General features: G+C 31.7%; 2 protein-coding genes across 5 annotated transcripts; one reads left to right on the plus strand and one right to left on the minus strand.

Annotated features, from left to right (window-relative positions):
- Positions 1-50: 50 nt before the first annotated feature.
- On the minus strand, positions 51-9,336 carry LOC128166509 (transmembrane protein 241-like). 4 transcript variants are annotated; one of them, XM_052831720.1, is made up of 17 exons: positions 9,247-9,336; positions 6,321-6,550; positions 6,041-6,087; positions 5,618-5,701; positions 5,173-5,254; positions 4,647-4,724; positions 4,252-4,287; positions 3,835-3,912; positions 3,706-3,754; positions 3,529-3,577; positions 3,376-3,411; positions 3,042-3,076; positions 2,691-2,760; positions 2,353-2,449; positions 1,086-1,150; positions 594-670; positions 51-362 (listed from the first exon to the last, which is right to left on the minus strand). In XM_052831720.1, exons 2-17 carry the CDS (start codon positions 6,411-6,413, stop codon positions 238-240), a joined length of 1,101 nt encoding a protein of 366 aa, XP_052687680.1. In that variant the 5' UTR covers positions 6,414-6,550; positions 9,247-9,336; the 3' UTR covers positions 51-237. The 4 variants fall into 4 exon arrangements, with proteins under 4 accessions (XP_052687680.1, XP_052687691.1, XP_052687703.1 ...); XM_052831731.1 differs by having other exon boundaries at positions 6,321-6,537; positions 9,247-9,334; XM_052831743.1 differs by lacking the exon at positions 4,252-4,287.
- Positions 9,337-9,565: 229 nt separating this feature from the next.
- Positions 9,566-16,445, plus strand: LOC128155839 (U5 small nuclear ribonucleoprotein 40 kDa protein-like). The gene is made up of 9 exons (XM_052817718.1): positions 9,566-9,727; positions 11,927-12,056; positions 12,285-12,378; positions 12,588-12,753; positions 13,089-13,211; positions 13,517-13,637; positions 15,024-15,106; positions 15,359-15,524; positions 15,858-16,445. Exons 1-9 carry the CDS (start codon positions 9,620-9,622, stop codon positions 15,905-15,907), a joined length of 1,041 nt encoding a protein of 346 aa, XP_052673678.1. The 5' UTR covers positions 9,566-9,619; the 3' UTR covers positions 15,908-16,445.
- The last annotated feature ends 377 nt before the right edge of the window (positions 16,446-16,822 follow it).

The raw sequence follows: 16,822 nt of genomic DNA on the forward strand, positions 1-16,822 counted from the left end.
AATGCAATTTTTATTCTTTATCGATAAGTAAAAAGTAATAATTGTGTAGGTATAAATTAAATCCTTTATTCAAAGAATAACATAAATGTATTTTTCTACAAATCCATGATTTTAATATTGCACATAGTATTACATACTTATTCTAATGAATAACAAGTTACAACGGAATAAAAACGACAACAGTAGTTTTAACAAAATTGTAATGGTTGTACAGATAATAAAAAGTTCATATGAATCTCAAAGGTCGTCTGGTCCTGTAAAATCGTCAATGTAATCTTTATCCTCCTTAATGTAATCCTCAAAGAGAACATTATGTCGACTTGTTGGCAGAAGTGTACTGGTACCATTGTAATGGCTAGAATCTGAAAGGAAAACAATATGGGTAAATGTGTAATGAATATGTAGCTTTGGGATTAAGATATTGAAAATCATATCTTTCGGGATATCACATCTTCGATAGTCAAGAGTTTACATTCCACTCCGCTCCTCTATGGGAGCAGAGGATCATTAACCCTTGGCCAGTGAAGATGGGGAAATCAGTGAACAAGATAAAACAATGGATACTACAGATACGCTTAAGGACTTTTTTTTACCTTCAGAATCCTCTTTGTCAGTTGTACATAGCCGAGAATCTTCTACACTGAGTCCAGCCAACAAATTTATTAAAATCCTGAAATTTTATATGTAAGATAGGGATTATGGGTCGTAGATAAGATACATATAGTTTAAAACATTAAATTGTGAGTGAGTTGTTTACACACATCACTCTTTTCAATTTTGATCCACAATTAAAATTTACTTCTTTTAACACCATTACTATTCAGCATTTACTTTGATTGTATATGGACCTAATGAATGTATTATATAAATGAAATTATGAGTTTTAAAAATTTTTTCTATATCTAGAAGTTAAATATAAAACTAATGTGGCACTATACGTTAATTTGCTGAAATCTTCTCATTATCAATTAACAAATGATCACAGATCACAGCTTTGAGTTGTGTCTCCTGACCTACATATATATTCAGATCTACTGGTGATTACCGTAATCAAGTTTACAATTTTAAGATAAGTTTTTGCTTACCACATTGCAAAGTTTGCTGTATAGAAGTCACTGAACACCAAATATGACAAGAAGGAAGCTAAAATCTGAAAATTAAGAAGAAACTGAATCATAAGAGGGGCAAATGTGATTTGATTATGAACTGGCCGGAATATATAACCTCGATGCAGCTTGCACAGATGACAGGTAGACTCTTGCAGACAAGTTATACTGACACAGCGGTATGCTGGATTGTGGATATAACTGTGACAGGCACTTTCATATCAAATAAATGCTAAAGGGACAATACTCTGTATCACATAATATACTACATGAATTACACAACTTCTTGCATGTATTGGTGGATAAATAAATCTAATTTTAGTGCATGTTTAAATCAGACAAAACAGAGGAAAAAAAATTCCAAACAACAGAGCTTTCATCATTCTATGTCACAGTAGACACTATAAATTGATTTGTTCTATAAGTTGCCCATTTAATAACATGAATGCATTATAAAATCTCTGCATGCTAGGAATACCGGTATAAAATGGCACATAAATTTACAATTATAAATGATGTGTCATTCATAACTAAAGGACTATATATGGTATGGGCCTAAAATGGCCCCTAAAAGGAATATCATTATTGTACTGTAATTCTTTGTTTTCTTGTACAGATATATATGTGATGTTTTTACTTAATGTTCATTTTGATTCAAGTACCCACAATTTAGAAATACGGCATTGTAAAGACAACCTTTTTCCGCCATTTTTGCATAAAAAAGCTTGTTTTCAAGCAGTTTTTCTTTCAGGAAACACAGAGCGCATGCTTGAACCAACTAAATATTTTAATCAGAGATGTATCTAGCCAAGTCTAATAAGTGACAAAAAATTTGTCCTGGTTTAAGCATGCGCTCTATATTTCCCATTCGTAAAAAGATGAGAAAAATGTCTATTTTCGACTGATTTTGATTGAGTTATAGAAATAGCGTCACTTCTGACGTCATATACTGCAAGTGACTGCAAATAAATCAAACAAATATGTGAAAAATACATTTTATATCAACTCTTCTAAATTATAACATTACATGTTATTGTACCCGAAACACTTTAAAAAATGGTGAATTATGGGGGCCAAATTTAACGCTTATCATATATAGTTCTTTAATAAATCTTGTCGTCTCATATTAAGTACATGTATAATACATCTATTACAGTAGATGTATAGTTTTGTTAATTAGGCTGCTGAGTACTAGTTAACTTAAAGGTGAGGGTCAGGGCCAAGGAAATTGCTTAAACAAAAGTACCTTTGAGCAGCCTTGAACTTTGGCAAAATTTACTGGTCCCAATTCTTTTTCTTGTAAGTTTATGGAATGTAAACTTAATAAAACACCAAACACGCCACTGAAAAAAAAATATCTAGAGTAATGAATTCTTCCCTACACACTCCACACAGATGTTTTGAAACAAAAATTACAGAATATGACATGGACTCATTCAGGACCACACCTACTGGTATTCTTTTTTTACCCTCACTAATTTTTATTACCAATACATGTACTTTGTATTTATGTAGTTAAAATTAAGCATTTCTATAATTGGAAGGGCAAACTTCACACTGATGTGGACTACTGGGTACACCTACCTTAGAATGCAGCCAAACCAGAACTTTGAAAAATACAGATAAGGAAAGCTGGCTGCTTCTAGTGCATCACCTGAAACAATAAGGGAAATAGTTCTGTACTGGTGTAGCACTACCATAAATATTATATACAAAAAGATTATTCATTTTCTTTTTTGTGCAGGCAATTGCTGATCCATATCAAGCACTAGTTAGTAGTTAAAAGATTGTGTATGCAAGTACGGTAATGCATACAGCATTTTATTTGAAATCTTGAATTTTTGCATGTTGAGCTGACCAATTGGTGGTGATGCATTAAATTATTCTAGTGTAATGTAATAAGATTTTTACCAAACTAAAACAGAATCCACTTACCAATCAAATAACTGGACGGTGCAAACAAAACTATGCTGCAAAGATTACAAAAATGTAAGGTTAGTGTTAATCCAAATACAAAGCATTGGTATATCACCTAATTAAATACTGGTACCATACATGCCTAAAAGATTACTCAACCGTTTAATTAACAGAGGGAAAAAATAGTAATTTATCCATACATATATTATATCCTTATATTTGATAGATGCATGAATGGTATTAAGCCAGTTGAACCACACCAAAGCAAGAATACTCTTAAATTACATATATTTACTTTTATCACAGCATACTACACTGTGAATTTCAATCAGTACATAAAGTATGGTCTTACCAGTAAATATAATTGCAATATAGCTTTTCTAAAGAACTGAAAAGAGATGGAAACAAGTCATATTAATCAAATTACTACATATACATGTACCAGTATATGTAAAAATTTATGATTTACAGATGTGAAAAGAATTACATGTAGCATCTAGCTTACCTAGCTTGTAATCTCCCTGTTGACAACTTTGAATAAATTTGTAGCCCCCCTGAAACAAAAAATATGTATATTGACGGGGAAATTGGGAAATTCATGTAAAAACATTGCTCAGCAATCATAAATTTCATACACATAAAATAAAAATTAATATTAATGTGACAATTTTATTTTTCTTACCTGTAAATACGATGTGTAATCCAACCCATATATATCCTTGTTGGTTAAACTAAAAATAAACGTAACAAATTAATGATATTGATTAGAATTAAGTATGATAAGACTCTAATATTGTACGTAGATAAATACCTGAGGATCACTGTGGATGATGACCACAGAAGATATGACTGTCAACATCATCATACAGTAGGTGAAAAAGCTTGTGAGCTGTCAAAAGACAATTATATAGTTATGTGTTTTACATTTACAGATGCAAAGCAATTACCAGGTACATATTTGTCTGATTATTATCTAAATGACAATAATATACTTTTAATAATTTGTTGTTATAAGATATATTTTTAAAGACAACAAAACACAAAAATGATGATGAAAGATACTATATAATAAAGCTAAAAACTAACCATGGAAATTTTTACAACATCAAATTTGTGAAAGTGTACCTACCTGTAAATATAATTGGGATTAATATCCAAACAAGTAAAACTCTTTTCTACATTATACTCTGAGACTTGTATACAACATACATGAAATAAACCTATTTACCTCAAAATACATTAATGGCCTATTGTAAATAATGAGCTAATGTGTCAAAAAAAAAAAACAAAGAAAATTGTTAGAGGTGTATAAACTTAAATTTCATAAATTGATATATTTAAGTGACTGTCAAAATTTAATCCATCAAAAAACTACTGTATACAGGGTTATTTTTGCCCCAGGTTATTTTCGCCCATATTCACTTGCAAATGGTTTCGACCCATCTTGAATTCATCCAGACGGAGTTTTGTTTAAAGAGAGATAATATGAGACATTGGAATAGGTCCAGTTTTAAATTCACCCGCAGACATCCTGGGTAAAAGGGGCGAAAATAAAATCAGGGTGAATATTTCCCTGTATACAGTATATATTGTATGTTTTATTTGCAATAGAAAAATGCTTACTGTTTGAGTAATGATCATCTGGACCCCACACACAATGACTGAAGATAAGTTTTGGAGAGCAAAGAACACAGGCACTGGCTGAAACAAGATCCAATAGCTGTGTTAAAAAGGGAGGTAATGAAGGAAACAAGTAAGGTAGAAATTTCTCAAAAGCGATAGGTTTACAGGATCATACTTGTACTTTTAAAAAAGTGATTGAAAGTAATATATGTAACCATGCTTCATAAGATTTATTTTTTCTCTAATTTGTTTACTCATAATAAAAATTTGATTTAATATATGATATTTAATTACAAGTACCATAAATGTTTTTCAAATGAATATACATTTGAATTCAAGAATAAATTGCAAGGTAAATTTTCACCAAAACTGCCTTTGAATAAATGAATATGCATGGGAATAAATAGTTATTTCTGATGGGAAAGTTATTTCTTTCACAAAACATGCACTTTAAGAAGAAGAGTAGAGGATAAATGATAAAATAAAGAAAAAACAATCCAGGATTGTCGGAGACTGTGAAACCTACCAGGTTAGCCAGACCTTTAGAACCCGAGTAAACAGAGCCGGCAAACAACATCATGCCTGGTATCCACCGAACCCAGTCTGACCTGTGGAAGGAGACAAACTGTTAACAATTGGTAATGACTTTATTCTGTTAATTATTTGATATAAGCATCATTTTTTATTCACGAAATGCTGATGATTTAATAACTGATCTGTTACAATTAATCTATGGCAAGCAAGTCATCTTTTTTTTTTTCTATAAATTAATCATACATCAAACAGCTTGTCTGGTTATTGCACATGCATAATACCGGTACTCAAGTTTACAGCTTTCATTTTCTTTGCCCAGCACAAAAATAATAACTATGTCTGCTGTATTATCACTATCACTTGCATAAATTTTCACATTTTTATGCTAATCGAAGTTTGAAAAAGCTATAAGATCACAAAGACTTAAATGTTCTAACCTTTGAGTGTCTGTCAGCATTGCTGGGACATGTTTTGTAATGACAAGAAGACGGAGCACAATGAATCCAACCAGAGTCTGCCATCTGTGAAGTAAGAAACAGAGATCAAACTGTGATGTAAATGAAAGAAGTTTCAGACGGAAAAAAAAATTACATACGGTAACTATGATGCATTACTTCATCTGTATAATGAATACATGTTGTTATATCCACCGATACATGTATTATTCATTGGTTTTAGGCTGGGGGGGGGGGGCTTACAACAAGTTTGCACTGTTTTTTTTAACGTAAAAATCATCATCATTGTATAGATTGATACACACATGTACCAGTTACTAAAGAGTAATGCATTTTCAAAATAGAAATTTGAATGGAGAGCATGCAAACTTGCCTGGAACAAATAAAATGATTTGAAATACCTACCCTTGAAACACAGTTGGGTATTTGAATTCCAGAACTGAGAGAACATACTGTGAGAGATAAAGACAAAATGGCTTTTCATAATACAAAATAATTTCTAATGCTCAATACATTTTTGTTTTGTTTTTCATGATGTAAAAAAAATCTAAATGTGTTTTTTCAAACTCCTTTTTGGTGAACAAAAGAAAGATAATAGATAAACTATTTCACATATTTTAAAAACTGCAATTAATAGAAATTTAAACCATAGAAATGAAATGAAATCATAAAAAAATCTATTTACCTTGTTTACAAAGTTTGTAAGGACAAACAATATGGCATAGATTCCTATGGATGATGCCATTTTCCTATCCTCCCCCTTAACCGCTAGCATCATTGGTCCCTACCTGTCCGGACACACTACTGTCAGCTCATAGTTATCTCCCTTATCCTCTCTCAAAATATCCTGCTCTGTTGTTCAAACTTTGGTGGAAGTTTCCATTTTTAATTTAGGCTTGATTCTGTTTTCAGCAACTACAACAAACCAAAATCAACATCAAAGGTACTACTTACTGATACTAAAGCAATTTACAGGTAGAAGTGTTACAGTGGCTCACTGATGAACTGTAAATTGCTGAAGTTATCAGCAGTAGCTATCGGTAATTACCAACTATTTACAGAGAACATGATAATGATTTAGTTATTGTAAATACCAGTATATTTCTGTTACTGTGATTAGAAACTTATTTTTTAGTGTCTAATAAGTACCTTAATCAAAGAGTGGATTAATAAGTACCTTAATCAAAGAGTGGATTGACAAAAGGTACAAATGTTCTCTAAGACTGATATACTGTATACAGGGAAATATTAATTCAAATAAGAAATAATAAGAGTGAATAAAACAGAGAGAGAGAGCATCTCTTTCCACATGAATGCACACAACACACAGGTATTGTCAGGTAATCAATAGTCATCTAGACAGGTTGCTACAGAGTCAGGATTAGATGTTGCAGCCAATTATTGACACTATAGGGTCATTAACAGAACAATCAACATAAATGCATGTAAAGTGTATTAAATCAATATTTAAAGTATGTACTTTGCTTTTAATGATTATCATTACTTCTTCAAATAAGCTTTTTCTCCTCCAGTCTGATTGCTAAAAGCACCCACTAAAAGGCTCTGCCAAATTTTTTATGTACCTGGTAATCAAATTTTAAAACAATGAATTTATACTAGATAAATATCATTATTATAAACATCTTATCTTTTACATTCAACCATTTCATTGAGTATAAAAATTACACCCCAATAGACCCTGCTGGTCACTTAAGATAAATAATATCTATTTTGATTTGGCCCCGCCTACTTTTTCACAGATTACGATCACAATTTTTTTTTTTTTTTTTAATAATTTTACTTTATTTTCTGTTGCTGACATTCCTGTAGCCCTGGTTAAAGGTGTAAATATTTTAATAAAAAAAATTTAGACACTGTATTGAACAAATTACATTCTTTTCACAAATATCATAACTGAGATTCCATATTACTTAGTCCAAAGTGGGCCCTGACAGACATGTCCAAAAACACCTCAGCCCATATAAAGACACCTCTGCCAATATAAAAGACACCTCAGCCCAAACAAATTTTCATAGTGTAGAAATAAATTTATATACAAGGGTCTATCAAAAAATAGGCAGACTTTTGATATAGATTTTTTACTCAACATCTTATTATCACCAAATTTGGTAGATGTGATCTAGCCAAAATCTTCCTTTGAATTTTTTTTAATCAAATCTCAAAAACCAAAGATAAGAAAAATATTTAAATATGATGCCAACAGAGATAGGGAAATTTTGAATTTATTTATCCGGGTCTTTTTAAAATTGGTCAACATGGTCAGGGGGTTATTATTTATTTTTTAATAATCCTTAAAAAATGTTGGTTTTCAATGAATTATATAGTATATGAAAAGAAAATAAAATTCACATACTTTTTGCATCTGAATGTATATTCCTGTATATGTAAAAATTATTGAAAATTTAAACTGCAAAAATGAGTTCATGGCACATGGCCAAATTATTTGTTATGTAAACAATAAACCATACATGTATTATATCAAAAGCAATGTTTCTATATTTTGGACCTAAAACCAAATCATAATAAAACCTAAAATTAACTATTGCCCTAACATTCTGTTTACCAAATTTTGACAGGATACAATGTATATTGTTTTAATGAACAGATATCAATCACTAGAAATAACCAGTCCTCATTAAAATTCACTAAATAAGGTGATGCTGCCACTGAGAAGTGATAACAGTAACTATGTATTCAACTCAGCAAAGAATGAAACTGTGAAAATAAACGATAAATATAAATGCAAATAATGTATCAACAGTTTTTTGCTGTTGCGCATTTGTGTTTAAATGTATGTCTTGACACCATGTTTTGGACATAACCCTGCTCCGAGGTGACAGAACATGGTATTTTTAAAATTGGGTAAAAAAAAATTCTCTTTCAACACTGAACAGATGGAATGAAACTTCACAATACATATATGAAATAAATGTTTGAACATGAATTAATGTGATTAATGTGTTAGTTATGGCTTTCATAAAAAAAAGTATAAGAAAGACCGCGACATTTTCTACATTTTTCTTGATTAACCCTCTTACTTATATATACCAATACATATATATTTCAAATATATTAACAGAGCAGATAACTGAAGACATGTACATGTATATAATAATTTAAGATGCACTTTTCTAACACTCAAGTTCTAACATATGCTCAGCGAGATTCGTCGAGACTGAAAATTTTTGACAGACGTCTCTTTGGAAGAGACATCCATAAAAAAAATTTCAGTTATGACAAATCTCGCTGAGATTAGTTCAAACAGTTTGATTAATTTAAAAAATTTCTTTAGAGAATATTATTTAAGTACATAAAATCAATTCTTTTTTATGTTTGTATTGTTCAATGATTATTTGTCATGATGATTCATAAAATAAAAATTAAACTGTCTTTATAAAACCAAAAAATCTACGCCCGGCGCAATGTTCACACCGTATAAATGCTATTTCATATCAGAAAAAATACAAAAAAGTAAGTTATTTTTACATAGCAGATAAAATAGGGCTATATAATGTATTGATTTTTTGTTTTGTTTTGGTATCATGATCTTATGGTGTGTTTTTCCTACAAGTCGATGAATAAAAACTCACCACCTATTCGTTTGCCATCGATGTAGTCACTAAAAATTGAGGAGGATGGGGGATAGAACATGAACCCAAAACGGGAAAAAGAAACAGCTGACTAAATGTCAATGAAATGTGTAAATAATAACTTTCCGGATACATTTGCGTTTTTAATTTTCAGGTTAAAAATTCAATTCAATTGGCCATAAAAACCTTTTTTAGCATTATAATGATTATTTTCCCTTTATATATTTTAGCTAGACAGTCTAAAAATTAAGATTACAGCCGTAGATATTTTGTTATATTTTTTTTCGGAGAACGTTGATTTTGGTTTACTTTCAACATTTCAGTCATGCTGTAACTTCCTGCAAAAGCGTGTGTCGATTTTTTGGAATCAAAAATGGATTTTAAAAGGAAAGCAGTAGAAACTGCGGTTGTTCCAGTGAAGAAACCTCGAACTGACATCACAGCATATGGTGCAGGACAGAGTGGAGCCCTGATAGAATCGGTAAATATGCTGAAAATCAATGCGAAATGGGCGATGTCGCGTGGTAATAGCCGCGCCGTTACCACCGGTAGTTATATTATTGGAATTCATAAATACGAAAAGCTTTTGTGATCATATAGTGATACTGTGTTATGATTCATTGATCAATCTTGATAGGCTGAACTCAGAATTGATTTAGCACCGAAAAGTTTCTAAGTTATTTATTTAGAATTAACAGAGAAAATTCTAGCTGTGTTAACCCTTTTCCTCAGCCAAACCACAGAGGCTGGTGACAAGTGATGTTCTGATATTCTGCCATTTCTAGATATGTATATATATTCAAACAGCAGAGGGAAACATTTGCTTTCTTCAATTAATATAGGGTCTGAATAACAATGAAATTCGCTGTATGATTTTAAATAATCCCAGCAAAATTTGTTGACTGAAAAGTGTTGACTAACGAGTACTGTACAGTGTTTTCCCCAAGCCGGTAGAAAATCCCCCGCCATGCATCACACAGTGCCGCCATGCTTCCCGCTATGCATACTTATTATAAAGCAAAAAATCTTTTTTCTAATTATTTCACATCTTAACAGTGATAAGTAGATGTAAAATTGTCGTTATTCCGTTCAATCTTCATAAAAACGCTTGCACCCGCAGAGAGCGTCGCTTACTTGGACATCGATCTCAGCAAGGGGTCACACGTGGTTAACGGTTAATGGACTTGGCTTATGATTGAGATATATTGAAAGTGAGTTTATTAATCGGTAATAAATGCACAAATAGAGACGTGATAACTTCTTGTTTTAATATATTGTGCCTTCTTCAACACCACCGCCATTATTGAATGTTGTGGATTTTCCAAGATCTAAAAATAGCACAGTGTTCACTCGATGGTGTTAGCTTGGTTGCGATATGTTTGAACTGCTTATTTGCCGTAAAAATATTGGAAACTTAAGCAAATGTACACAATAAAGAAAAAAAATACAGTTAACTGCAAGTAATACACAGAAGCGATGTCACATGACTAGACACATCGTATAGTATAGTAAAGTATGCCTCTGAAAATGATTGTGTGCACATGTATAGGGACTGACTGCCAAGTTATAGTATAGTAACTTAATTTAATTAAATCTAAATGATCAAATTATCACAGGAAGTTTCATATAAACCCAACATTTAAACAAAAAATGTCGACTGTCCAGAATAAGTTGAAACATGATTGCTGTAATTTCATGGTTCTGCCTGTTTCTTGTAACCCCCCCCCCCCCCCCTTACACACACACACACAAACACAAGAAGTAACCTCCTCTATATATAAAAGGTAAAAGAATAAAACAGAAGGTGTTGGAACTGCTTTATGAATCTATATTTCTTGTAAAAGCCTCTTGAATAAATTGATTTTTATAAAAATTCTATTAGTTTTGCTACAAAATAAACCCCAAAAAAATTATGGATAAATATATGAATTACAAATAAAATGAAATAAATAATACTTGTTGATGTAGATTTCATGAGAATGCATCAATTATAGTACATAACTTGTAGTACTATTACGCGCAGTGATTTTGCGCTGGCTGGGGCGCTGTTCTGTTGCACCGCGCACCAAGGCTGCGTAACTTCCCCCATGCATTAAAAAATTTTCTGGGGAAAACACTGCTGTATACCTTAGGAAGAAATGTTAGTCAGAGTTTTTCAGTTTTGACAAATCTCGCGGAAATTTGGTTTCTAAACAAGTGTTTATTCTACAATAATGGGTTTTTCAAGTTAAGCCTGATCGACTGTAACATTCGAAAAATTCATTTATGTTGAAGTCCTTTAAGCTTGATAAATGCAAACAAGAGATGTAACCTTCATGGAAAGCTCCTTTGTCTTTTCACAAACTATCCATTGTATCTACTTAATTATTAGAATTACAGCTTTTTCCATACACCTAGAGGCCTAGCTTACTTAGCTGTAATTAGATATCAATAGACAACTAACTTTATTTGCGATCACTTTATTGCACAATTCACTGAAGGTAAACTAGTTCACGGTTGCTAATTTTCATGATCAACACACTATTTGTTATTTAGATGGTTGTGTTTTCCCATAATCTGTAAAGTTTCATTTATCACATTATTCTTATGATGTGCAATAACGCCTGAAGTTTTTTTGGGACTAAGACAGGACTGTTTTCTTCCAATCTGAAATCTTCATTAATCCAATGAATTGTTACAGGGCCCACCAAGGCTCTCTAACCTGGAGGCTCCTATAATGCAGCTGAGTGGACATGAGGGTGAAATCTACACAGCCAAGTTCTCCCCTGATGGACAGATGATAGCATCTTCAGGATTTGACAGATTAATTTGTAATTTTTTATTTTGACATTCTTGGATTCTAAGGGGAAAATATACAATAATATTGATTTAATGAACAAGAAAAAATGTATGTATCAGAGGTAATATATCTTATATAATCTTATAATATATCAAGACAGGAGAGAGTCCTTTCTGTATGATAGCATACATATATCATGTCTGTGGTTTGTATTACTGGAAGAACTATATAATGGTAAATCTTTTTTTTTCCCACTAAGTGTTCTGGACTGTGTACGGTGAATGTGAAAATTTTGCTGTATTGAAAGGACATACAGGAGCAGTCATGGAACTTCAGTTTTCAACAGATGGAAAGTAAAACTAAATTTTTTATAGATACTTATATACATAGTTACACCTGATTATATTTTATTATTCATTAATAAATGTTTAAATTTAAGATCTTTTTTTGAAATCAAGATATTCTGTAAAACATTCGAGATACGTGTACCACTATTTCTATAAAGATTTAGTAAAAACAAAAATAAAACAAGAAGGTAACAGATTTGATGTAAATATTGCAGCTCACTGGTCACAGCATCCACTGACAAAACTGTTGCATTCTGGGATGTTGAAGTTGGGGAGAGGATCAAAAAGTTGAAAGGTCACACAACATTTGTTAATTCATGTCAGATTGCCAGACGAGGCCCACAGCTCATTTGTAGTGGAAGTGATGATGGTACAATCAAGGTGTGTAATATTTGTAAACAAAGAAAAAGTTAATTAATTTCTACCACATTGATATATCAATTCAAAACCTATGTGTGGGATTAATATAACAATCATTGTGGAATCAAAAAAATTCATGGGGGCTTAAGTTTTGTGGATTATGTGGGTATCCCTCATACACAAATTAACATCCTCAAAGAATTTTGAAACACAGTCACTTTTAGTGTACTTCTAAATCCTCAAAATTACATCCTCACAATGAAATCTTAAAAGTATTAGAATTTAAACTTCCCCCCACATATTTAAATGATTCCACAGTACTTGGTTCTCACAGATTGATGACATTTTTGTTACAGCTTTGGGATGCAAGGAAAAAGGGGTGTCAGCAGACCTTTCAGAGCACATACCAAGTCACTGCTGTGTCGTTCAATGATACTGCAGAGCAGGTCATATCAGGAGGGATTGATAATGATATAAAGGTTAGTAATAGTTTCAAATTTACAGTTCTTACATATATATATATATATATATTTTTCTTACTTTCTTACTTTATTTTTAACCGAAATAAACTCAAACTTACTACCGCTTTCCAATCTTATCTTTAAAGTAAGAACTAGCTGTAACTACAAAGAAACAGTAGGGAGCAATGTGTTTAAAGTATTTTAGAATGTTTAGATAATTATTTAGCATAAAAAATAGAAATATTTCAAAAACTTCTTTTACTGTAGAAGCTGGTACATAATCATACACATTTTAGTCAGTTTGTTTGGTTGACTTTGTGCAGGTTTGGGATCTGAGGAAGAATGACATTTTGTACCGATTACGAGGTCATACAGACACGGTGACTGGACTTCAACTCAGTCCCGACGGATCTTATCTTCTGTCAAACTCCATGGATAACACAGGTCAGATATATACGGAGGCCACTCGTAAAAATAAGTTTGTTTGGAATTGCCGTCTTGAGGTTTCTAGACCAAGGAGGGAGGGTTTTTTTTTCATCTTTTAAACTTGAAGTTTAACTAATTGAAGCAATTTTTTAAAGAAATTAATCGCAATCCTTTATTTTATGTATTTTAACATTTAAAGGCCATTTAAACTTGCCAGTATGAAAGCAATCACATTTAGAGTGAATTTTGATACAATTTTTCAACCATGAATGAGTACAGTTTAGCAACATAAAACGTCAGTCTATAAATTTTGAAATAATGGTGCAAACTCATTGAAAATTGGTACATTTGTAACTCATTATATATCCTATCGAAATCTATAAAGAAATGTTTACCTTGCCGGGTGAAAAATAAGAAAAGTAATGAATTGTAGTCTCTGTCAACTTTTCCTATGTACAGTTTTATCAGTTTTCATTGAATTCAGCAACTTCAACTCAAACTACCCTCTATAAATTGTTAAACATAAGTGTCATTTCACTTTTCATAGCTTAAAATGTGTAAAACACAAGTTAAATTAAGTAATATTGGCAAAACCATACATCACATAACACTAATATTATAACCGATAATGGAAAAATATTCCAAAATGCTCCCAATGACGTCATGCGACAATCGAAAGACCTTAATCATTAATTATTAGTGCTGGCTAGTGGGTTTACTGAAAAGAATATATTGCGAGTATTGATTCATGATACATGTACTGGGTTATGGCTTAATACAAAATAGGATTTTATCACATTTTTTAATTGAAAAAGGAAATTTTATAAAAACTTTAAATGTAGTTGATATATTCATTCTTCAGCTACTGTGAAATCATAAGATTATGTGGTGGCTCAATTTTTTTGGAATTTGTGGGTACCTCTCATTCACAAATTAACATCCTCCATTAATTAATGAATAAGGGTTAGATAGTCATATATCCTTTTGTAGGTGTTAGAGGATTACGTCCCCATGAACCTGCAAAATTTAAGCAATCCAGTGAATCCACAAAAATTGCCCCCCCCCCCCCCCCCACCACCAAAATTGATTCCACAGTATTTTGCATTCTTCACACAGCATATTTGTTCCTGAAAATCAGATCCTATGAATCTATGACATAAATATTTTAATCCTTTTACTGTGGTTTCATTAATTTTCGTGGGTATCAATTTTCGTGGATTTTCTGAAGACCACAGTTTCAAGGATACGTAATTTCGTGGCCTAAGACCCTATCAATACAAAATGTTAGTTGAAATTGAACTTCAATGAACATTTAATTTCGTGGATCAACTTAACAACGAAATCCACGAAAATTGGTATTCAACGAATATTGATGAAACCACAGTATGTTCAATATAATTTCAGTAAGAATTTGGGATGTGCGGCCATTTGCTCCCCAAGAGAGATGTGTGAAGGTTTTTCAAGGACACCAGCATACTTTTGAAAAAGTAAGTAGGTACCGGTAATATATTTTTCAGGAATATCATATTGAATAGTCCAAATTCTAGTTTTGTAAACAAGATACTATAGATATTTTGTTATTGCTAGAGAACAATATGTACATATTGTGTCTTTAAATCAGTAAGGCAAAGCTTGAGGAATGTTATGAAATGCAGTGTTCTAATCTATAGTACCATAAATAATCTTTTTTGTACCATCAGTCTTAAAATTTGAATGAGCAGCTGTAAACTTCATTGTAGAATCTATTGAGGTGTGCCTGGTCACCAGATGGCAGTAAAATATCAGCAGGCTCGGGGGACAGGTACCTGTACATCTGGGATACTACATCTCGACGAATACTATACAAGTTACCAGGGCATGCAGGGTCTGTGAATGATGTAGGCTTCCATCCTACAGAACCAATAGGTACGCATGCACTCAGTGCTGGCATTATTAGGTCAACATTCTGTAAACAGTAATTTGATATGTAAATATTTAAGAGTTTTTAATTGTAACTGGCAATCCTGGCATATGTTAAAGCTGGTTTTGTTGTGGTGAATTTTTAATTTAACTTTACCAGTACTTGAAAACAAAGAATGCCACCCTACATTCAAATACCTTAATAAAAGCATTTGGAGAACTCTGAAATTATTAGCTCATAAAAAGTACATTAGATGTACATAATATAATATATACTGGCATTGTTGTCTTTGAAACATTTTTATAACAAATGTTATTTGTAATTTTTGCTTTTTTCAGTTATGTCATGTTCCAGTGACAAGAAGATTTATCTTGGAGAAATTGAATGAAATTTTGAGATTGGGTGCATGTACAAAGTGTTCTTGATGACAAAAGGGGCACCTGTAAGTGGCAGCAGTAAAATTTACAGTGAGTCTCCAGAGTCAAACAACATAGACAACAGAAGTAATTCCTGTGTTAGTTTGATGCATAGGTATTGACACAACTAATGGAGGATGAAAGCACACAATACATAGCTATTTGTGAGGTTGAACAAAGGTTATGCATCACAATTCCATTATGATTCTGTGCAAGTGAGTGAAGAGATTTTATTGTAGAAGTTGACATATTGATATTTGTATTTGCTGAAATGTTGGATCTGAGAGTATTCATTGATTCTTTTGGTATGAATGTTTATTTCCATTTTAAACATTGATCCCATACACACACTTGTAATTTTGTTAAAATAATAAATGAAAAGACTTCAATTTAATAATAAAAGCATTTTCTTTATTAAAATTTTCAGTGTCAATTATAAAGATGGTTTATCATTTATCAATGCTTTCATTCAATACAGCGCATTCATAAATAAAATCAAAATCTCACAAACATCTCCAGAAATTAGTAAATTGTGAGTTTGAGAGTTGAGGAAAATTATTTAGTTTAAAAAACTGGAAATAGGACAGTGGGTTTGGGTATTTCTCATTACTGTAAAAGTTATTTGGAACTTTTTGTCTATACAAGATGTCAATTAAATCACCACTTAATTCGATCACTAAGTTCATTTTCAATAAATGAGTCCCATTTTACCATGTTCACAATCTCAATGGTTTTGGCTTGGATATGGAGCTGATTCAGAGCAAGACTTGGACAATTAAAGGGACTTAGACATGAGTTTATATCAAAATTTTATTTTTTAGATATAAAATGGTTAACTTGCACATTCTGAATGATTGACCAAAATTTTAATGTTATAATTTAAGTTA

The sequence above is a fragment of the Crassostrea angulata genome, chromosome 1 (genome assembly GCF_025612915.1).
Source record: "Crassostrea angulata isolate pt1a10 chromosome 1, ASM2561291v2, whole genome shotgun sequence".
Lineage (NCBI taxonomy): Eukaryota > Metazoa > Mollusca > Bivalvia > Ostreida > Ostreidae > Magallana > Magallana angulata.